The 23,772-nt window shown below is 43.6% G+C and overlaps 1 protein-coding gene across 2 annotated transcripts in view; it reads right to left on the bottom strand.

Moving 5' to 3' along the window:
- The window catches only part of SPAG8 (sperm associated antigen 8), a 56,470-nt gene that overhangs the window by 3,862 nt on the left and 28,836 nt on the right, over nt 1-23,772 (bottom strand). For both annotated transcript variants that reach the window (XM_033937006.1, XM_033937015.1), the window contains 3 exons: nt 22,179-22,224; nt 12,115-12,232; nt 2,146-2,208 (listed from right to left, as the gene is read on the bottom strand). In XM_033937006.1, the coding sequence (XP_033792897.1) occupies nt 2,146-2,208; nt 12,115-12,232; nt 22,179-22,224 (227 nt within the window). The remainder of the gene's footprint in view (nt 1-2,145; nt 2,209-12,114; nt 12,233-22,178; nt 22,225-23,772) is intronic.

Below are 23,772 nucleotides of genomic sequence, written 5' to 3' on the forward strand. Positions count from 1 at the left end.
ATTCATTGCTACCGATCCAGGGCAAGCAGAGGCTTCCCCATGAGTTTTTAATTGGTTAAAAATGACAGTTAATTACCACGTTGATTAATGCCAATTATTTATTTATAAATTTCTATATGGTTTACATAACCACAATCATAAATGTTGAACAATTAAAAGAAGTTAGGCAGCGGTTGGGTGTCCATAACATTTCTTTCCCGATTATAACTTAACATAACATAAAACTCACTTGTATCCCGCAAATACCATTAAGTTCTATGCGGTTCACAAAGACTAGTAATACCAATGACTAAACCTCCAATATCTATCTTCCGAAAGATTCCCTAAAAGGATACGTCTTTAAGGCACGTCGAACTGGTTGATACGAATTTGGGACTATGAATAGATGAGTAAATCCCTAGTCCATGAGGCTGCCTGAAACGTCTTCTATTTACAATGGCGCCATTTATAGAATATGGTTCAAAATGTTGGTAATGCTGCTATTTATTCACAGAATAACGTTCCAGCCCGTGAACAGAAGGGTCAACACTTTTGCTTGGACACACGCAAAATACTAGCTATCCTCAGTGCAGGTCCTTGTGTGCAGGCATTGGCGTAGGTGACGGCAGATAAAAAGACCTGCACAGCCCATCAAGTTTGCCCAACAAGATGAACTAGATTTTGGCTCTCACTTCTGGCTTTGCTGCTTTTATTGTGATGCATTTCTTGACTTATGTAATTTCCTTGTAATGTTGTAGTCAGTGGCGGTCTTCCTCAGGGCGCTGGCACCCCTCGTGCTCTCCGCCCGCCCCCCGGTGCCTTTTTAACTTACGCACAAGCAACCACGAACTCGCTGCTCGTGTTGGCTTTGGCGCTCCTCTAGCGTCACTTTTGGGATCTGCGCCTAGGAACTGGCATCAGAGAGAGCGCCGAAGCTGACATGAGCAGCAAGTTCCTGGCTGCCCACGCCAAAGTTAAAAAGACACTGCCCTGGGCACCCCTCACCCTCGCTACACCAGTTAAAGTTTAATTTAGAAAGGCGGTACATTAAGACATTGTAAACATTACCGATGGCATATGGTTTGATGTGATATAACATATCTGTCCTTGCCATTTTTGGGGTACATACCATAGACGTCTGCCTGGTTTAGGCTTAGACGTACAATTTCACATTATGTTTGCATTAGGAGTCAACGTGTGACTAATGTTTGGCCTTCTGCATTGGCCCTCAGTGAGGAAGAAAGGTATTAACCCCCCCACCCCCATTACGAAGCCGTTTTAGACTTTTCTTATATCACTGGTTGCGGTGGGTTTCGTTCCGATGCTCATGTGAGCGTCGAAGCTAATACTTCTGCCACCAGTGATAATAAAGCCTAACACGACTTCGTAAAAGGGGGGAGGGGAGGTAAATAAGATAGAACTATTCAGAACGGGAATGTGTCAGGAGGGGTAAATTTTCAATACTGAGATTAAAAACAGAGATCAGCAGACGCTTCCAAGCATGCACAAAACCACCTGACATTCAAGCACAATATATCCTGCATTGCTTCCAAAAAAAATCAAGTTTCTGGGGCTTTGCACCTAGTATTTTATAAAGACTTAGGCCCAGATCGCGACTCAATCGCTGTTGGCCGATTCTCTGGCCAATTTTTAAACAGCGACTGAGTCACTATCACGTTTGCATGCAAATGAGTTAAACGTAGGCTTCTAGAGATTTACCTTCCTAACTAACCCCCCCTTTTACAAAATTCCGATAGCGGTTTTGAGCGCAGGTCAGCGTGCTAGGGAGCAGCACAGAGCAATCAGCATGCTGGCCTGTGCTAAAAAAAAAATGCTATTGCGGTTTTGTAAAGGAAATGAATGCGCATTACCTCAAACCTTACGTTTTAACCTTTCCCTTCTTTTTAATGAATGTAATTTAATTATTCGCACATCCCCTAAATAATAAATTGAGAAGGTTTTTACTATAAAGTGCGCTTGTTTGTCTGCTTCAACAGATTCTTCTCGTTTTTTGAGCCAGCATTGGCAGATTGCACTGGCGCACTCTTGCCCGCTGCAAATGCCTCTGATTTGATGTCTACTCTGTGCATTTAGGACAGATGCAAGGCACGCCCCCTGCACTTACAACTTGCATTCAGATGACCTGCTCCTGAGGCGTAGACTCACCGTCACTTTGCGTGCATTCTCTGTCCAGAATGTCACAGCCTGTTCTTTAAGGTAGTCATGGTCCTGAGAAAAGCAGACAAACAGTTACTCTGGAAACTTGTTGTTTGAGGTCTATAAAAGAAGAGATCTCATGCCTTTCCTCCCCCCCCCCCAAAAAAAAAGTTACTTTGCCATCGTATCTCTCATCTGTCATTCAGTCTCCTCTCTTTGGTTTTGGCTTGAGTCATTTCTTATGTCACATATGCTGTGCTCTGGTCAAACTAAAGCAGCTGGAATGGCAACTCAAGTCCTTAGATTTCCATTCTTAACTTTCATCATTCTCGTACAGCTAGGGTTACCAGACGTCAGGATTTCCCCGGACAGCTTTTCAGAACTCGGCACTTTGTCCAGGTTTTGAAAAGCTTCCTCAAAATCGCATCAGGCAGGAGGGTATCTGCCTGACAGCAGCGGGTGGGGCGTAAAAGAGCAGGACTGGGTGTAACTGGGTGGGCCTGGGAGGCGGGTCTAGGGGTCTGGATTTTACTAAGGTAAAATCTGGCAACCCTACCTACAGCCAACAATATTAGCATTCATTCATTAAATCTCTTTTAGGCTCTCCATGTATTTCACTTGCTCATGTAGCCCTGGTCCCAGTCCGGCCAGCTCATTGGGTCAGGCACCCGTGACCAAGGCTCACCCCAAAAGAAGACATTTGAGTGAGAGCAGTCTTAAAGTCTATTGAGCCGGCCAAAGGATCACAATCCCAGGGTCCTCTCTCTTAGCTGCGATCAGGGCGCAATTGATAACTGGAATTTGATTGCAGCGTCAAGACATCCACTATTTACACTTTCTTCTGATGTGAATCCTGAAACTGGTTTTACAAGTTGTTTATGATAAAGTCACTTCAGAAACACTTCCCTTATGCTCCCCAATCTCTTCAACGATTCCAACCAATAGGAGTCCCGTTTCAATAAATCCTATCTACTCCCAATCTCTATAGGATATACTTCAATCAACATTATTTGATTTTACATTTCTATGCACAACCTGGTGCCATTCCAACTGCATGTCGTTAACGGGGACCATCATAACACTTCCAAGTCCCCTTACCACCACATAAACAGTGAGCATAATCTGCTTCTTGAGGTCTTTCTGCAGATTTGGGAGCCTTACCGTCACTCTTTACTACATAGGGGATGTGTGTGGGGGAGGGGGGTTTCTTGCTTTTTTAAAAATAAAGTACTCGATACCTTTCATTATGGAGTGGAGTCACAAGAGTTAGAGGACTCTGCTCGTTGACGTTGGATCTTTTCTGTTTTTTTGATAATTTCTCCTTTTTTTGTTTTTGTTTCTGTTCCATTAATAAAATAGATTTTTACACAAAAGTTTGGGAACAAGATCTGGAAATTACTGATCAAACTCTAGACTGGGAATACTTTTGCTATAAAGTCAATAGACCTACACTATCAGTTAGTCTGTCTCAGTCTTTATGGGGGTCTTTTACTGAGGAGCACTAGCCGATTTGGCACACGCTAGATTGGCTGGCACACCTTAATAAAAGACCCCCAGATTACAAAACTCATTGATGACCTTCCGGAAAGCGGTAAAGACCCTCCTCTTTAACTAAAATTCCAACTGCAATGAACCCCCTTTGTCCCCTTAAATTCCCCCCTCCTCCTGACCTGCACTCACTTCTCCATTCTTCACCTATACTTAGGTTGCTGTATAGTCATTGTACTGTCCAAATGTTTTCCACTGTGAATGTTTGCTTGTAATCTGTTCTGAGCTACTGGGAGGACGGGATAGAAATCGAATTAAATAAACCAATCAATAAATATATTCCTTAATACATGTAGTGAGCTGCTCCAGGGTCCCACCCTTTTCCCTTGGCCCAGGACCACCCTATTTTTCCCGCCAAGCTGAAGCACTCTGTAAAGTCTTTGCAATAAGTAGGGTCTTTTCACACATGGTTTCCCTTTGGAGATGGGTGTCCTCACACTCCTTATTCTGTCCTCTCCCTTGGAAAAGTAAAGTCTCTTACCGTGAAACTCTCCTGGTGCCACTTTCTCTCTCTCACTATGTTGTCTGTTCTTCTGGCAGACCCTCTCGGACTTTTATCCATAAGCAGTCAGGAGCCTCCCCGAGTACTAGGCCTCTGGCGGGAGATCAGGTTAACCAAAAGCCTTGATCTTACTCCTCACTCTGCTTTTCTACTCTTCCCCCTCCCACTCAGGCAAAAATGGACTTCAACTCCTCCCACAATGTTCTGACCCAGTACCTCCTACTCTATAACAGTCATTATTTGGGGAGGGGGGTCACTCTCATATTTCCGCCCGACTCTGAGCTCCATAAATTGAAAAGATATGCTTGAACTTACATTGTGGGAAATGACAGACACTCCATTGGCTCATCAACCAGCATTAGGACTACCAACTCCAATCGTCTTAACTTCCTCATACACAGGTTAGTGCCCAGCCAGTGGGCTCTGAGGAAAGAAAATGACTGACCACCCAGCACACTGCCCACAATAAGTCATCTGGGTTAACCTGAGGTAATTTGAATTTATTTCTTGCCCTTTTTTCACATGAATGTTCATCATAATTGAGCCAGGCCCATCCTCTGGAACTTTTGTGTGTCCACATAAGCCAAGCAAGTCCTGTACTGGAAGGATCATTGTGTCCAGCGCAAAAAAGGCTTGCCCCCAATTTCTAATGGTTCTGGGCATCTTTCGTCTCTCAACCTCTTCTTACCCTTTTTGCTGTTTCATTTCCCTTCCAAAAGCTTACATTTGTCCATAGTGGCAAGGGGGCGGAGGGGGGTCTGCCCCAGGCACCATGTGTGTGGGGGTGCCTCCTGTCTCTTCCCATTCTTCCCCTCCATATGTGCGCCCCTTCCTGTCCCCAATACCTCTAGTTGAAGTTGTTGTTCATGGCGGTCAACCATCTGCTCACCTCACTACAGGAACTGAAGCCGTCCATTGCAACTCTTCTTCCAGCATTCCACTGTTCCTCCCTTGTACTCCCTACCTCCATGCCCGGATGGATTTTCAAAACCTGGCAGTTTGTCCAGGTTTTGGAAGACCCCAAGTTTGGTGCTGCATCTTGAGGGCCTTCAAGCATGTGCGGATGCAATGTGATAACATCACTTGCATGCGTGTGGTATCATCACATCACCTTTGCCCTTGCTCGGAGGCCCTCCAGACGTGGCCTGGACTCAGAGAAGAAGAGACGAGGTTTGTGTTGGGGCTGGAATGGGGCAGGGCCACGTGTCTTCTTTTGTTCATGAATAAATCTGATAACCCTATCGCCCCCCCCCCAACCCCCCCAACCATCAGTGAGCACACTCACCATCTCGGTCTAGGGATGCTCTGAACTGGCCAGGCCATCTCAACCATTCACAGAAATATTCTGAGCTTAACATTTTCCCATTCAGGGCCAGATTCTCAAAACTCACAGGTAAAATCCAGGGAGTCTTTGTCGTGGCCGTTATGGGAGCGATTTTTATTGCACAGGTGATTCTCAGCATAATAGCATGCAAATTATATGCACGCTATTTGTGCAGTGAACTGCTGCTAAAGAGTGGATTGAACTATGCTTGGCGCTTGCTCAGAAGAGCAATTGCTAAGCACGGCTCCTCCCTTCTATCAAAGATGCTCTCCCTGCCCCAATCAACCGAGCCGAAGATCTCCCTGAGTCCTGCCAGCTCAGCTGATTAACCGGTAGGAAGAGCAGCAGAAAAGTCCCCCCTTCCATCGACACTTCCTCTCGCCTGCTGCTGCCCCGACCACCCAACTTCCTGTACAAGTTCAGCAGGAAGGATGCCCATTCCCTCGTGCTGCCACCTCAAGGATTTCTCGCTCCCCTCCCCCAGCCCACTGCCCTCATACCTTTAAATTTAAAGATACATTTAAAGATACCTTTAAATTTAAAGATAACCCCTGACAGTTTCTCACCCCATACCTTGAAATTGAAGGACAGCCAGAGGGATGTCCACTCTGGCTGTGAGGCCCACCTCTTCAAAATGGCAGGCTTTCTTATTTCTGGTACATCCTGGGATAGGGCTTTATGCATCTGAGCTAATCAGGGCCTTAGGCCCTTCCCAGTGCATCCCAGGATACACTAGGCACAGGCCTAAGGCCTTGATTGGTTCAGGCACCTAAAGCCCCACCCAAGGGGAGGGGCCTTAGGCATCTGAGCATATCTGGGCCTTAGGCTCTTCCCACTGCATCCCAGGATGCACTGGGAACTAGAAGACCCACCATTTTGATCTGGCACAAAACTGGCTGAAACTGGTATAGAGGCCATTGTTAAAGGCACAGTAAGGTTTGAGAATCCGGACCTCAGTGTCTTCCAAGCTTTCACTGAAATCTTAGTCCCAAGACAATATCCTGTTCCTTCATACTCTTTGTTAGCTAGTGGGCTGGGGTTTTTTGGTGGGTTTTTTAGTTCTGATTCTCTGGATTTGTCTTCCACTCAGTGTACTTTTAGATTAATTCCTGCAATCTTCCCCTTCACATGGTTACAGGAACAGTTAACAGTCTTTCCTGTGATAACATAATCTTTACTAAAGACAAGGTCACCAAACTCTGAGTGCTCTTGGAAGCAGAGAGAAGGCACTGCAAAGCTCCAAGATCAAAGAGGAGGTGAGGCCTAGAAATGCTGATACTGATAAGCACTGGGGGGGGGGGGGGGGCCTCACCTTTCATTTATTTTACGTAAGCTTTCAACTCCTGCAGTTCACGGCACCTTTTAATGCTTTATTTATGCTTATAGAAACCTAGAAACCTTTAATATAATGGAAGGTGAGGATGATAAAACCTACTTAGCCCAATTAACTTCCTCCTACACTGCTATAAAGTTGTGTTTGATTTCATATAAAAAACAGCTAGTGTAGCAGGAAACATCACAAGAAAATAAGCACATAACAGGCTGTGACAACCAGTTTTGTTTTTAGGCGGGTTATAAATTGTTGAATTCGAGGGTCCCAAAGTCTGGAAAAGCCCCTTCATACAACAAGTTCAGGAAAACGTTAAAAACCTCTCTCTTTTCCTTGTAGCTGTGTGACTGCTCTCCTCCATTCCTCTCTGAAGTCTTCTTGTAATTGTAACGATTGATCTCAAATCTTCTTGTTAACCGCAATGAATCGTTACTGACAATTGTGAGACTTCTTCCTGATTTCCACTCAGCACTGCTGTCCTCTTCAGGTGTGTCCTCCAGCTGCAGACACTTCTGAAAGGATATCCAGGTCATACCATCCAAAATGGACATCCATCTCACAGGTATTTTTCAACATGAAACAAGTCCAAATTTCTTGTCTGAAAATGCGTGAGACGGACATCCACATGCTGGAGACATCCAACCTGAAGAACCGTTTTACAAACTGGAACATCCAACACATGAACGGAAAAAAAGCCGGGACAAGAACATTTGTGTGGCAGCATTTTTAGAAGAATGGCCTCCCAAGGCATCCCTACAGTGGACCTGGATTCAAATCCCAATTTAATTGTTTTATTTTGTAATTATGAGCCCTCCAGGAACAGACAAATACCTACTGTATCTGAATGTACACCATTTCATAGTAATAGAGCAAATGAACGGTCCATCTAGTCTGCCCAATTTCAATAGCCTTCAGGCTTGCAGGTGGTTTAAATCTTTTGGTACAGTCAATATTTTTCTATTTCTGGTTCGATTTTTCACTCCGTCAAAAATTACAAAAACAAAGGAAACTCGATGAAGTTACAGGGAAATACTTTTAAAACCAATAGAAAGAAATATTTTTCACTCAGAGAATAGTTAAGCTCTGGAATGCGTTGCCAGAGGTTATGGTAAGAGCAGATAGCGTAGCGGTTTTAAGAAAGATTTGGGCAAGTTCCTGGAGGAAAAGTACATAGTCTGTTGTTGAGAAAGACATGGGGGGAAGTCACTGCATGCCCTGGATCAGTAGCAAGGAATAATGCTACACCTTGGGTTTTGGCCAGGTACTAATGACCTGGATTGGCCACCGTGAGAACGGGCTACTGGGCTTGATGGACCATTGGTCTGACCCAGTAAGGCTATTCTTATGTTCTTATGGAGGGCCCATTGCTTTGTTTACCTTTAGTTTAGCTAGCTTTTAACGAGATACACAGGCAGCCAAAGGATCCAAATTAAGTAGAGAACATTCTGCTGCCCATCAAGCCAGATACACCTGCCATGGTTGTAGCATTCGTAACTTTACTCTTGCATTTAGCTATCAAAAGATATAAATCAATAAGTAATTGAAGTGCTACGTGCATCTGGTAACGCTATAGAAAAAATAAATAGTAGTAGTCGTGGACTTGAAACTAAAGATTCTGAGTATCTTAAATCTCTACGATGATTCCAAAGGTGCTGCAAAGGGGCAAGTGCATCCCTCCCCTTGGGCATACACCTTTAGCCACATGCCCCTCCCCCGATGATGTCCAGTGATGCTGAACAGCTTGACTCAGCATTCCCCTTCTTCAGTTATTCAGAGTAGTGAAGACGCAGGAAGGGATTGCAAAGAACTGCAACGTGACAAACATGCTCGAGAAATGGGCTGCGACATGGCAAATGAGGTTTAACGTGGATAAGTGTAAGGTGATGGATGTAAGTTACAAAAATCTTATACACGAATACAGGATGCCCAGTGCAGTACTTGGAGAGACCCTCCAGGAAAGAGACTTTGGAGTACTGGTCGACAAGATGATGAAGCCATCTGTGCAATGCGCTGTGGTAGCGAAAAGGGCGAACAGAATGTTAGAAATTATTAAGAAGGGGATCACAAACAGATCGAAGAAGGTTATAATGCCGCTTTACCGGGCCATGGTATGCCCTCACCTGGAATACTGCGTCCAGCACTGGTCGCCGTACATGAAGAAGGACACGGTACTACTCGAAAGGGTCCAGAGAAGAGCGACTAAAATGGTTAAGGGGCTGGAGGAGTTGCCGTACAGTGAGAAATTGGAGAAACTGGGCCTCTTCTCCCTTGAAAAAAGGAGACTGAGAGAGGACATGATAGAAACATTCAAGATAATGAAGAGAATAGACTTAGTTGATAGAGACAGGTTGTTCACCCTCTCTAAGGTAGAGAAAACGAGAGGGCACTCTCTAAAGTTAAAAGGGGATAGATTCCGTACAAACGTAAGGAAGTTCTTAAGAACATAAGAAGTTGCCTCCACTGGGTCAGACCAGAGGTCCACCCCGCCCAGCGGTCCGCTCCTGCGGTGACCCATCAGGTCCGCGACCTGTGAAGTGGTTTCTGACCACTTGTATAACCTACCTCAAGTTCTATCTGTACCCCTCTATCCCCTTATCCTCCAGGAACCTATCCAAACCTTCCTTGAACCCCTGTACAGAGTTCTGGCTTATCACCTCCTCCGGAAGCTTGTTCCATGTGTCCACCACCCTCTGGGTAAAAAAGAACTTCCTAGCATTTGTTCTAAACCTGTCCCCTTTCAATTTCTCCGAGTGACCCCTAATGCTTGTGGCTCCCCACAGTTTGAAGAATCTGTCCTTATTCACTTTCTCTATGCCCTTTAGGATTTTGAAGGTTTCTATCATGTCCCCTCTAAGTCTCCTCTTCTCCAGAGAGAACAGCCCCAGCGTTTTAACCTGTCAGCGTATGAGAAATTTTCCATACCTTTTATCAGTTTAGTTGCCCTCCTCTGCACTCCCTCGAGTACCGCCATGTCCTTTTTGAGGTACGGCGACCAGTATTGAACACAGTACTCCAGGTGTGGGCGCACCATTGCGCGATACAGCGGCATGATGACTTCCTTCGTACGGGTTGTGATACCTTTTTGATGATGCCCAGTATTCTGTTTGCTTTCTTTGAGGCTGTCGCACACTGCGCCGATGGTTTCAGTGATATGTCGACCATCACCCCCAGGTCCCTTTCCAGTTACTCACCCCTAGCAGTGTTCCCCCCATTTTGTAACTGAACATCGGGTTCTTTTTCCCTACATGCATGACTTTGCATTTCTCTACATTAAAACTCATTTGCCACTTTTTTGCCCAGTCTTCCAGTCTCGTTAGGTCCCTTTGCAGGGCTTCACAGTATTCCGTGTTTCTAACCCTGCTGCAGAGTTTGGTGTCATCAGCAAATTTGATAACCTCACATTTTGTCCCCGTCTCCAGATCGTCAATAAATATATTGAACAGTAGAGGTCCCAGCACCGACCCCTGTGGAACTCCGCTCGTGACCCATTGCCAGTCTGAGTATTGGCCCTTTACTCCAACCCTCTGTTTCCTGCCTGCCAACCAGTGTTTGATCCATCAGTAGATATCCCCTTGCACCCCGTGGTTCCACAGCTTTTTTAGTAGCCGTTTGTGAGGTACCTTGTCAAAGGTTTTTTGGAAGTCAAGGTAAATGATGTCTATGGATTCCCCCTTGTCCATCTGGCTGTTTATTCCCTTGAAGAAGTACAGCAAGTTCGTGAGGCACGACCTTCCCTTGCAGAAGCCATGCTGGCTCGCCTTCAGTTGTCCATTGTTTTCTATGTGTTCGCAGATTGTGTCCTTTACCATTGCTTCCATCATCTTTCCCGGAACCGAGATCAAGCTCACAGGCCTGTAGTTTCCCGGGTCACCCCTTGATCCCTTCTTAAAGATGGGCGTGACATTTGCTATTTTCCAGTCCTCTGGGATCTCCCCAGTTTTTAGGGAGAGGTTACATATTTGGCGAAGTGTCTCTGCTATTTCGTTTCTCAGTTCTTTTAGTACCCTTGAGAAATGAAATAGCAGAGTGGTAGAAATCTTCCGGAGGCTGTTATAAGGGAAAACACCCTCCAGGGATTCAAGACAAAGTTAGACAAGTTCCTGTTGAACCAGAACACAGGCAAGGCTAGACTCAATTAGGGCAATGGTCTTTGACCTAAGGGCCGCCGCGGGAGCTGACTGCTGGGCACGATGGACCACTGGTCTGACCCAGCAGCGTCAATTCTTATGTTCTTTGAGTCTCAACCAGTGCTCCTTCTTCAATTTAAAAATAAAAGCAGTTCTTTGGAGCCTATTTAACACTAACTTACATTCAAATGTTTTAGTACCCGTTAAATTGCAAATTCACACCCTTTAATAATGCATTAATGTGGGTTTAGTAAATCAGCCCATAAATGATAAACCCTCTGGGGCATAAAATTACCTACAGCATTTCAATTTACCTCATCTTGAACCTGGATTTGGGGAAGTAATTCAAGTTAAAATCCCAATCTTTTGTGAGAATGGAGTCAAATTTTATGAATGTTGTTCATGGGGAGGCAATTCATTTCAATTCCTCCTTACACCGAGCCGACTTTTTCCTTAGTACATAATTTGTAAGCCTCTACTTCATCTATTTCTTATTGATTAATTTAATGCAGAGTTTATATACCACTAAATCATTACACTGGCTTCAAAGCGGTTTATAATCCAATTATATTTTTATTCTTAAGTGGAAAACTTTAAATTTGATTTGTAAAGAAACTCCTAAGTTATTATTTGTTTAACAGGGGAAGACAGAATTAAGCTAAGGGGATGAATTCCGGTGTCCTTTCCACCATTCCAGACTGGGATTTGCTTCTGACAGCTGCCTTTGGCAGTGGAGGTGGACCCTCTTGGGAGAGAACCCATCTTTCTTCATTCTGCCTTTTGGAGTAGGCTGGGACTAACAATGAAACTGAAGCTTTTCTGGATTTGGTTTGGGCTGCCTGCCTTGACTGGAGAATTGGAATTGACCGAGACTGTGGGCTGTGAGATTGTCTGGGGGTTTGGGGGGTGTTTTGTGACTGTATTTTATTTACAATATTTTCTTCTCCCTTCTCTTTCTTTCTATATATCTTTGTTATGTAAGTAAATATACTTTTTCTGAGATTGTGAGCCCATTGGGACAGAGAGGGATTTTCAAAGTACCTAAGTACTTATTTTTTTAAATTGTTTGTAAAACGCTTCGTAGTCTTTGTAATGATTTAGTGGTATATAAACTCTGTATTAAAATTTAACCAAATTTCACACTTACCTTAGTTGGTGGTGGAGGGATGGACTTGAAACCCTCCACTTTATAGTCACGGTGCATTGTAGATTCTGTCTCCATCAGTTTTGGTGCAGGGGGACCAAATTCTTTAAATTTTTCTTTACTGAAAAGACAATCTTAGGTTTACATCAAAGTTAACATCATCTTTCCACAGCATTGCATAAAACAATCTACACTAAAACAAAAAAACCCCCAAGAAGAAATAAAAATTAGGTTCTTACTTCAATAATCTTTTCTTGTAGATGTATCTAGTAGTCCTGAATGCTAGGGTTATGCATCTGAACCTGCAAGCTGCTTGCAGAATGCTGTCAATCATCTTTGAACTCCAGCTCCCTCCCAGGGAGCTGCTCCTACCCACTCAATTTATAAAAAAGCAGCCTTGTAAGGACATAAATAACTGGAAGGAGGGAAATGAGAAAAATATCCCCAACACTATAATTCTGCTCTGGAACAAACATATCCATTGACATTATAGCTTTCAAGTAACTGATCAAAACAGATATCAAAACTAAGTTCAACCAGCACTAATATTATTTAGAGCTCACAGCTACTTGCATGTCCTGCTATCAAGCAATGATTTAGACCAGACTTTACTGTCTTGCTTGGGGGGGGGGGGTAATTTATTTGATAGACAGAGAAGTCTCCAAATCTACACTGATCTTAAGGGAGAAGGTAGGTGAAGGGTTCAGGACTACTAGACATCTACAAGAAAGAAGATTATCGAGGTAAAAACCTAATCTTTCTTTCTAGTGCAATGTGTCTAGTAGTCCTGAATGCAGTCCTCTGAATCTAGGGTAGGTCCCCTGAGCCTGTCTTCAAAATGAAGGATCCAAAAGTGGAATCTTTCCTGGCTGCTGTGTCCACCCTGTAGAACCTAGTAAAGCTATGAAGGTTAGATCATGTAGCTGCTCTACAGATTTCCTCAGGTAAAACCACCCAAGACTCTGCCCATGAGGTAGCAACTCCTCTGGTGGAGTGCACTTTCAGTGAGATCAGTGGCTTACCATAGCCCACATATGCGGAGGTAATTGCCATCTAGAAATTGAGGCCTTAGACACTGGTCTCCCTTTATTAGCATGACTGGTCAAAACAAAAAGAAGATCCGATCCATGAAACTCATTGGTAACTTCAAGGTATGAGAGAACACTTGACATCCAGCAAATGCATCAAAACTTTCAAGATAATGAAGGGAATAGACATCGTAGATAAAGACAGGTTGTTCACCCTCTCCAAGGTAGAGAGAACGAGAGGACACTCTCTAAAGTTAAAAGGGAATAGATTCCATACAAACATAAGGAAGTTCTTCTTCACCCAGAGAGTGGTAAAAACTGGAACTCTCTTCCGGAGGCTGTTATAGGAGAAAACACCCTCCAGGGATTCAAGACCAAGTTAGACAAGTTCCTGCTGAACCGGAATGTAGGCAGATTAGGCTAATCTTAGTTAGGGCATTGGTCTTTGACCTAAGGGCCGCCACATGAGTGGACTGCTGAGCACGATGGACCACTGGTCTGACCCAGCAGCGGCAATTCTTATGTTCTTATGACTCTTTATCATATCTCCCCTCACCCGCCTTTCCTCCAAAGTATACAGATTGAGATCTTTAAGTCTGTTCCCATACGCCTTATCATGAAGACCACACACCATTTCAGTAGCCTTCCTCTGGTCCGACTCCATCCTTTTTATAGTCAAATATATTTTATTGAGCAAGCAAAAAACAGCAACACATCAATGATACAAGAAGCAAACAGCTCAACTTTTTATCACATGAAACCTTGTCCCCACAGATCCCAAACCCCCAACCCACCCCCCAACCCAAAACTAACCCGCAAAACACCCCCCCCCTTCCCCCCGGGTCCTCCATCCAAAGAAACAGTACAAAGGATAACCCTAAAGAAACAGGCATACCAATCTGAACAAAAGAAATACGAGACCAAAAAGTCAGCAGTTAAGCAAATGACTGCGAGCCAGAGGGGTCATAGTAGTCCAATACGGTTCCCAGGTTCGCTGAAAGACACGACCTGGGAGGGAAGTCAGGTCATGCACATCCCTCCTTTACTCCATCCTTTTTATATCTTTTTGAAGGTGCGGCCTCAAGAACTGTACACAATATTCTAATTGAGGTCTCACCAAAGTCTTATACAGGGGCATCAATATCTCCTTTTTCCTACTGGCCATACCTCTCCCTAAGCAACATAGCATCCTTCTAGCTTTTGCCGTCACCTTTTCAGCCTGTTTGGCCACCTTAAGATCATCTCATACAATCACACCCAAGTCCCTCTCTTCCGTTATGCACAAGTTCTTCACTCCCTAATCTGTACTGTTCCCTCTGGTTTTTGCAGCCCAAATGCATGACCTTGCATTTCTTAGCATTAAATTTTAGCTGCCAAATTTCAGATCTTTCTTCAAGCTTCACCAGGTCTTTCTTCATGTTATTCACACCATCTGACATGTCTACTTCTATTGCAGTTTTTTATATCATCCGCAAAGAGGCAAATCTTACCCAACAACCCTTCAGCAATATCATTTATAAAAATGTTAAAAAGAATAGACCCAAGAACAGAACCTTAAGGCACACCACTAGTAACATCCCTTTCCTCAGAGCGATCTCCATTGATCAATACCCTCTCTCGTCTTCCACTCAACCAGTTCCTGACCCAGCCTGTCACTTTGGGACCCATCCTGAGGGCACTCAGTTTATTTATTAGATGTCTGTGTGGAACACTGTCAAAGGCTTTGCTAAAATCTAAATACACCACATCTAGCACACATCCTCTATCCAATTCTCTGGTCAGCCAGTCAAAGAAATTGATCAGATTTGTCTGACAAGACCTACCTCTAGTGAATCCATGTTGCCTCCGGTCCTGTAATCCACAGGATTCCAGAAACTTGACCAATCTCTGTTTTAAAAGTGTTTCCATTAATTTGCTTACCACAGAAGTCAGACTTACCGGCCTGTCATTCCCTACTTATTCCTTACTTTCACTTTTGTGGAAAGGGACCACATCCTCCCTTCGCCAGTCCTCCGATACCACTCCTGACTCTAGAGATTTGTTGGAAAAGTCAGTCAGTGGAACCACCAGAACTTCCCTAAACTCCTTCAGCACCCTCGGATGTACATCATCCGGCCCCATCGCTTTGTCTATCTTTATTTTAGCTAACTCCTCACGAACACAACCCTCTGAAAATCGATCAGGGTCTATTATTCCTCCATCCCTATTCACATTTGTCTTCTGCGGTCCCGCTCCCAGCGCTTTAGCCGTGAACACAGAGCAGAAATATCAGTTAAGCAATTTGGCCTTTTCTTTATCAGCTTCTACATATTCCTCCCCTTCACCTTTGAGTCTCACAATGCCACTTTTGTACTTCTTCCTATCACTAATATATCTAAAAAATGTCTTGTCTCCCCGTTTTACCGTGTCAGCTATTTTTTCTTCCATTTGCATCTTTGCTTTCCTGACTACACGACCAGCCTCTCTCAACTTTTCCAGATATTTTTGCCTGTCTTCCTTTCTGCGATCTTTTGTAGTTTATGAAAGCTAACCTCTTATTCCTTACTTTCTCAGCTACTACTTTTGAGAACCAAAGTGGCTTTCTTTTCCTCATACTTTTACTTACTTGCCTCACAAAAAGGTTTGTCACCCTTACAATCGCTCCTTTCAGTTTTGCCCACCGAATTTCTATGCCTTCCACCCATCCAGACAATAATTTCTTGACGTAATCCCCCATCCGAACAAAGTTAGTTGTTTTTTTTAAGTCTAGAACCTTTGTTTTTGAATGAGCCCTCTCTCTACCCATCTTAATATTAAACTGTACCATGCAGTGATCACTGGATGCCAGATGATCACCCATTGTAATATCAGAAACACTTTCCCCGTTTATAAGCACTAAGTCCAGTATGACCCCCATCCTGTGTGGAACAGTTCTCCTTGTAGAGAATCCAGGATCTCCCTACTTCTAGAAGACCCCATAATAGGGATACCCCAATCAACATCCGGCATGTTAAAATCACCTATTAGCAAGACTTCCCCTTTTTTAGATATATTCTGAATGTCTACTATTAAATCTCTATCTACTTCTTTCGTCTGTGGAGGCCTGTATATCACACCAATGTAAATATATTCACCATTCCCTCTTTTCTAATTGATCCACAGTGCCTCTTCCTTGCCCTGCAGATCCTGCAATGGTGTGGCTTTAATATGTTCTTTAACATATAACGCTGCTACTCCTCCTCCTTTTATTCCTACCCTGTCTTTCCTGAACAGATTATAGCCTGGTATAACTACATCCCAGTCATGGTTCTCTGTGAACCATGTCTCTATGATCACCACTATATTCAACCCCTCTTCTTCCATCACAGCTTCTAGATCCAGAGTTTTGTTTCCCATACTTTGAGCATTAGTATACTGTATACTGCTTTCCAGGCATTGTCCCCTTATCCCATTTGTGTAGAGATATTCAGTGATTTACTTTCCTGAGGGCTTATACTCACCTGAGGGCTTTGATCACCCTGCCCCATCACTTCTAGTTTAAAGCCCTCTTCAGTAGATTAGCCAGCCTGCCGGTAAGGACACTTCTTCCCTTCTTTGAAGATACTATGTAGTACACTTAAAACAAACCAGAGAAAATATTTCTTCAATCAACATGTAATTAAGCTCTGGAATTCATTTGCCAGAGAATGTGGTAAAGTGGTTACCATAGCAGAGTTTAAAAAAAAAAAAAAAAAAAGGTTTGTTCTAGTTTCTAAAAGAGAAGTCCATAGACTATTAAGGTGAACTTGGAAAAATCCATTGCTTGAAGCTTGACATCTATTATACTCTTATGGGACTCTGTCAGGAACGCATGACCTGGATTGATCACTGTTGGAAACAGGATATTGGTCTTTGGAGGCCTTTGGACTGTCCCAGTAGGCAGATGTTTATGAACTTATATAATCCAGCAAGGAAAACCAAGAGGCTAAGAGAATTAATAATAATAATAACAATTTATATACCGCCCAGTTTACAATGATTAAAGATGTTACAGATTGAGTGGAATTAACAAAGTACAGACATAGTGATTAACAGTTCTAGAGATCGTTTGTTGAGGACTAAGATTGCATAGGTTGGTTTCCTAAGTATTTCAGGAACAGATGTGTTTTTAGGCGTTTTAGGCGAATTGAGCACACTCTCTTTGGCGTGATAATGTTACTTAATGCGCCCTTTATGAGCTATAAGCTCATAATAAGTTTTCAGGTTTCCAAGCATAAAAATAGTGTGATCACATTATTCCTGATTTTTTTTTATCACAAATACGCTAAATGTTTTTGTACGACTTGTTAAGTAGCTTTTTAACAAGCTTCTTACATATTTTGCAAGCCCACATTAAGATTTATGGCTTTATGGGTGTTTTACTGCATAAACCCCTTTAGTTAATTCTCTCTGTGGCTCAGGAAGTTTGAAGTAGTGTATAGATCAGCTCTCCTGATCAGTCACACTGCCCAGATGTCTACCATGAAAAAATACAGGCTCACTCTGTTTAAGAAGTAGTCTCCTAGTTGACCATATGGCTCCAGAAAAAAGGGGACGGATTGAGACATCCGGGTTTTACTTCCATTGAAAGCAACCAAGATGTCTCAATCTGTTCTCCTTACTTCCATTGCTCTCAATGGAAGTAAAACCCGGATGTCTCAATCCATCCCCTTTTTTCTGGAGGCATATGATCACACTATCCAAACAAGGACTCATACAGATGGGCTTTTTAGAGCTGCTATGTGTCAGTACACTGTGCCACCACCTTTTTTCCAAGCTCCCCCTTCCGCTATCCATAGGCCCTCCCTGGACCTACCATAAAATCCCTGGTGGTCTATGGCCTCTTTGCCCGTGCTGATTTTGCAATCAAAATGGTTGAGGCAACTATTCTGAGAGTGGAATTGGCCTAGTTAGGAGCCACTCCTGCGTATGCTTGTTACAATCTGAAAATGGCGGCCGCAACCTCCTATAGCCTCGTGAGCTCCCGCGGAAAGCGCAACAGCCATTTGGGGGGTCAGTCCAGCCCAAAGAGGCTGTTAAACCACCATGGCTTTTAAGGTAGGACTAGAGATGGCCTACGAGTAGAGGTGTGGGTGGTGTTGGGGGAGTTTATGTTCATTGGGGATGGTGATCATGGGGGGGGGCGAGCTTTGATTTTTACAAGCATACGCATCCTTTCCCCCTGCTGGTGAGTGAGCTTGCTTCATTTTGTCGATTCCTTTTAGCAATTTAAAAGTCTCTATCAGATCCCCTCTCAGTCTTCTCTTCTCAAGAGTGAATAATCCCAGTTTTCTGAGGCGATCCTTGTAGCTCAAGTTCTCCATACCTTTTACTAGCTTCGTCGCTCTCCTCTGCACCTTCTCCAGCAGTGTTATATCCTTCTTCAGGTATGGAGACCAGTGTTGGACACAATATTCCAAGTGTGGTCTGACCATTGCTCTATAAAGCGGCATTATGACCTCCCTTGATCTACTCGTGATTCCCTTCTTTATCATGCCTAACATCCTGTTAGCTTTCTTTGCCGCCGCTGCACATTGAGCCAACGGCTTTAGGGTCCTGTCTATCAGTACCCCTAAGTCTTTTTCTTGTTCGCTCTTCCCCAATGTTATACCTAACAGTTTATACTCATGCTCCTTGTTTTTTCTGCCCAGGTGCATCACTTTGCATTTTTCCACATTAAAACTCATCTGCCAATTTTCTGTCCATCTCTCAAGTTGCTTCAAATCTCTCTGAAGTTCCTCGATGTCTTTTTGTGACCTGATTGCCCGGCATAGCTTTGTGTCATCTGCAAACTTGATGATAACACTGGTCGTTTCTTCTTCCAGGTCATTTACAAAGATATTGTATAAGATAGGCCCAAGAACCGAGCCCTGAGGCACACCGCTAGTTACTTTCTTCCAGTCTGAGTACTTCCCATTTATGCCCACTCTCTGTCTTCTGTTTTCCAGCCATTTTCCTATCCATCTTAGTATATCCCCTTCTATTCCATGACTTTGTAGTTTTTTGAGAAGTCTCGCATGAGGTACTTTGTCGAACGCTTTCTGGAAGTCCAAGTATATTACATCTACCGGTTCTCCGCTATCGACTTGTTTGTTCACTCCCTCACAAAATTGAAGTAAGTTGTCAAGCACGACTTTCCTTTCCTGAAGCCATGCTGACTACCTTTCAGCAGGTCACTGTTTCCTTAATAGGCGCTCATGGGGTACCTTGTCGAAAGCTTTTTGGAAATCCAGATATACGATGTCTATGGGGTCACCTTTGTCCAATTGTTCGCTTATCCCCTCAAAGAAGTGCAGTAGGTTCGTTTGGCATGATCTTCCTTTATAGAAGCCATGCTGGCTTGTTCTCATCAGTTTATTTTTTTTCTATATGCTCATTGACACTGACCTTGATTAAAGATTCGACCATCTTCCCTGGAACTGAGGTCAAGCTCACCGGTCTGTAATTCCCCGGGTCGCCTCTCGATCCTTTTTTGAAGATAGGTGTAATATTTGCTATCCTCCAGTCATAGAAACATAGAAGATGACGGCAGAAAAGGGCTAAAGCCCATCAAGTCTGCCCACTCTGCTTACCCACCCCCTGTCTATAACCTAACGACCCAATTTTCTTATCTTGATCCCTCCGGAATTACCCCTGTTTTCAAGGATAGATTACAAATCTGCTGCAGTAACTCCGCTGTTTCGTTTCTGAGCTCTTTCAATATTCTCAGATGGATTCTGTCTGGGCCTGGGGATTTGTCAGTTTTTAATCTATCTATCTGAGTACGTCTTCGCGGCTTACCTCCATGCATGATAATTTTTCCTCTTGGTCCCCCTTGAAGATTTTTTCCGATTCCGGCACGTTGGATGTGTCTTCTCTTGTAAAGACCGATGAGAAGAACGTGTTTAGTCTGTCTGCCACCTTATCTTCCTCCTTCACCACTCCCTTCCTGTCTCCCTCATCCAGAGGTCCTACCTCCTCCCTTGCCGGCTGCTTTCCTTTCACATATCAGAAGAATGGTTTAAAATTTCGTGAGACCTTATTTAGAATATTGTGCACAATTCTGGAGACCACAGGTAAGGCTAGTCTCAGTTAGGGCACTGGTCTTTGACCTAAGGGCTGCTGCGGAAGCGGACTGCTGGACACGATGGATCATTGGTCTGGCCCAGCAGTGGTAGTTCTTATGTTCTTATATAAAAAGGATGGAGTCGGTCCAGAGGAAGGCTACCGCTGGTTATGCCTCTCTCTATACAGCCCAGCCACTGCCTTGTCACACTGTTTTGTTGCCTTCAGATCCTCAGACCCCAAGGTCCCTCTTCCCATCCGTGCATATCAGTCTTTCACCTCTCAGCACATAGGGTTTCAGTTAACAGGTTTGGTTGACACCCATTAAAGCAAGCAGGAATGCTGTGCAATCCTGGAGGCAGTGGAATCTGGCATGCATACGCAAACCGAGACACACAAAAGGACCGATTGTTCAGGTCTTTGCAGTTAATGAGAAGCAGACATTAGGAGTTGTTCACAGTTAGCTCAGGACCAGTCCAGCTCCAGTGATTTGAATGGCTTCCAGACTCCATTCTGGGAAAGTTCAGCTGTGGTTCTTCTGAGGTACCAACTTTGTAAAGAAATTCTCCTAAGTACAGGAATACATAATGTACTATATGTTCCTCGTTTTAATGATCTTCTTGAAGTTTAACTCACCACTCAGTCTGGTGGCTTCAGTGGCAAGGTCCCTGACTTGATCCTAATATCAGCCTTTTTCTATTCCCCAGCCAGCTGGGCCCTGAGGATACAACAGACAGAGTACTCATAGCTCCTACAGAAGGGTGAGACATGATGGATGTTATCACTGGAGCCAACTCTGAAGATTTTAAGGTCCTGTATCCAGAAAAAGGTCATTTGTACTGCATCTGGCACTCCCCATCCTAACCATTGGTCAAGGTCAGATGGTCCCCTAGGGCAATGGTAGCTCTGGTTATCAGGATAGCCACAATGAATATGTATGAGATGGATTTGCATGCACTGCCTCCTTGAGATGCACTTGGCATTCCTCCTGCCTCTCTGTTATTTTATTTTGTTTGGGGATGTCTTCGGGGGGACCATCATCAGGGGAGCCGAGACAACTTTTTTTTTTTGTAATGGGGATAGAAATTGTGCATGTGTAAAATATGTACAACATTTGTGCGCATAAAAAAAAGAAAAAGGAAAAAGGCTTTCTGCCCCAAACACCTGAGTGGAATTGGAAAGATTGGAAGAGGCTTAACTTTAGTTTTTGGTGGAATTCCTTATGTCATATGTATAAAATGGAAAGAACATTAGCCACTCAGAAAGGGTGTTTTAAGAAATTTCAGGAGACTTGGGAGCCATTAACAAAATATTGTAATGTCTAAATATTGTTTTTTCCTTTTAAAAATGCACATCCGGGATGGGGAGGGGGAGGGGGGAGGCCTGGTATGATCATGAATTTTAGTATAGAGATATGGGATTCACGATTGATATTTTACGTGTTGGAAATTGTGATTGATTAGGGGGAGGGGGATTAATTCTGTAATGGACATTAATAGAATATTAAGTGTGATATTTGAGTATAAAATGATGTATTTACTGTTACACTTATTGTAAGTTTTAAAAAGAATAAAGAATTGGAGAAAAAGAAAAAGAGGCTGCTGGATTTCCAATGACTGATCAGAGGGATTACGGCAGACCTTTGCGAAACCCAATGAGCGCCATTTTCAAATCGGACAATTTGTCATCCCCACAGTGAGCCCCCAGGATTTGATCGATGATTATAGTGCATCAGGGCCTTCACCAGGAGGCCAATCACACATCCATACAGAAATATTTGTTTGTTGAACGCTGTGCTTTTCATTGAGTTTAATCTCTGTTTTGACTAGATTGCGAGTTTCAAAGAGGAAAAACCGGTTTATGTGTCTCTGTACATCTTGTACAATCTATGCAAAGCGTGACTATAATCATCATCATTTCTTTATAAGATGGAGAGTTGCCAGGCAATCACAAGAAGATTGGATTCAGCCTAACCAAATAGAGAAAGAGGCTGCTTACCAGATCTGGCTGTAGAGGAGTCGCTCTATAATTTCCTCCCGTTTCCCTGTGAAGGAAGGAAAGAAGACATTTTTTAACAGTTCTCCTGCCCTTAAACATTGCTCCTTCTTGCTCCGAAGGTTTATCTTCTTGGTTAGGCAGCTGCCTCTCAGGGACAGAGGGGAGCAGGTTTTGCCAAGCCTCTGCTTCTGTATTACCAACTTATTTGCTAGTAAAGAAATAGCGTCTGTCATTCACTCCTAACGCATATCTTGATGATTCAAAGTTGCATCTTCTGAGGACAGACCGATTCAATGACTGGTACATTCTTCTAACTTAGTTTAATCAAGTTTAATGTACTCAATACACCAGTTTTCGGTTCAGTACCAAAGCACTGCTAAAATCACAATTAACATGAAATTACAATATCAGTTACAAACAGACAGAGAGCCTAGGCATAGATTACAAATCTGCCTGAAAGGAAATCCAGGGTTGTAACTACTGGTCCATACCTCCTACAAGACACTCTGGAAACTCAGTCTAACCTTTTCAGTAAGCTTAAATTCATTTTTGACGATCAGGACCTTACATTGGCATTCTAAGGAATTGGTTTTAAGATGGCCAAAATAAGACTTAGAAAATCTGGCGACCCTACCTGTACTCCAATTTGAGATGGTACAGTGTGGGTCTGGGAGGGGAGCTTGCTCTGTCCATAGGGAGGGGAAGAAGGAGGAAGGAAGCAGGAGTTCTTTTGGTTTGGGGGTAACAATGGAGGGGAGAGAAGGAGGGAAGCAAAGGAATGCTGGTCATCATGGGAGAGGAGAAAGGAAAGGAATGCTTGAATATAATTGTTTGATTTATATTCGAGTTAGCATTTCTCGCTCCCTACCCACCCCACCCCCTTTTTAGGGGAAAATGTTATCTCAGTTTATATTTATATAAGTATATAGAGTATTTGTTTGGGAAGACAAAAGCAGAGAAGCTCCAGTGGTGGGGCAGTGAGGAGGGGGGCATGATGGCATAGAATTTGTCTCATCCCTACTCTAATCCTAACTACCAGGGACTCTCAGACTCGCTCAATGTCACGCCCTTTCCACTCCTTGACTACTTCAGATGCTGCTGCTATGTGATTTGGGTGCTAATTCTTTAAATAAGATGGAGAATAAGCTTCCAAAGTCATATCCCCCCTACGCCCTGAAGCGCATCAATTTTCCCATAGCCATGTAGTTTTCAGATAAGACGGGTAAAGAAAAGACTAGGATGCCATATTGGCATCGCAGGGTCACAGTGTTAAGCTCTTTGACAACCATTCCAAAACATTTTTATTTATTTACTTGTCTGTCCCGGTGGGCTTACAATCTGTCTAATGTACCTGGGGCAAAGGGAGATTAAGTGACTTGCCCAGGGTCACAAGGGTCAGGATGCTGAGGCTGTAGCTTTAACCACTGCACCACACTCTCTCCACACATTTAGGGATGACTCTTCCCTGACCTTAGACACCCCCCCTCCCCCCCGAGTTTTGAGCCTGGCTGGCTGGTTTTTCAGTAGCCAGACTGGCTGCCAGCAGACTTCTTAAACCAGCAATACAAATAGAAACATGATTGCAGATAGAGGC

Source organism: Geotrypetes seraphini, chromosome 1 (genome assembly GCF_902459505.1).
Source record: "Geotrypetes seraphini chromosome 1, aGeoSer1.1, whole genome shotgun sequence".
Classification (NCBI taxonomy): Eukaryota; Metazoa; Chordata; class Amphibia; order Gymnophiona; family Dermophiidae; genus Geotrypetes; species Geotrypetes seraphini.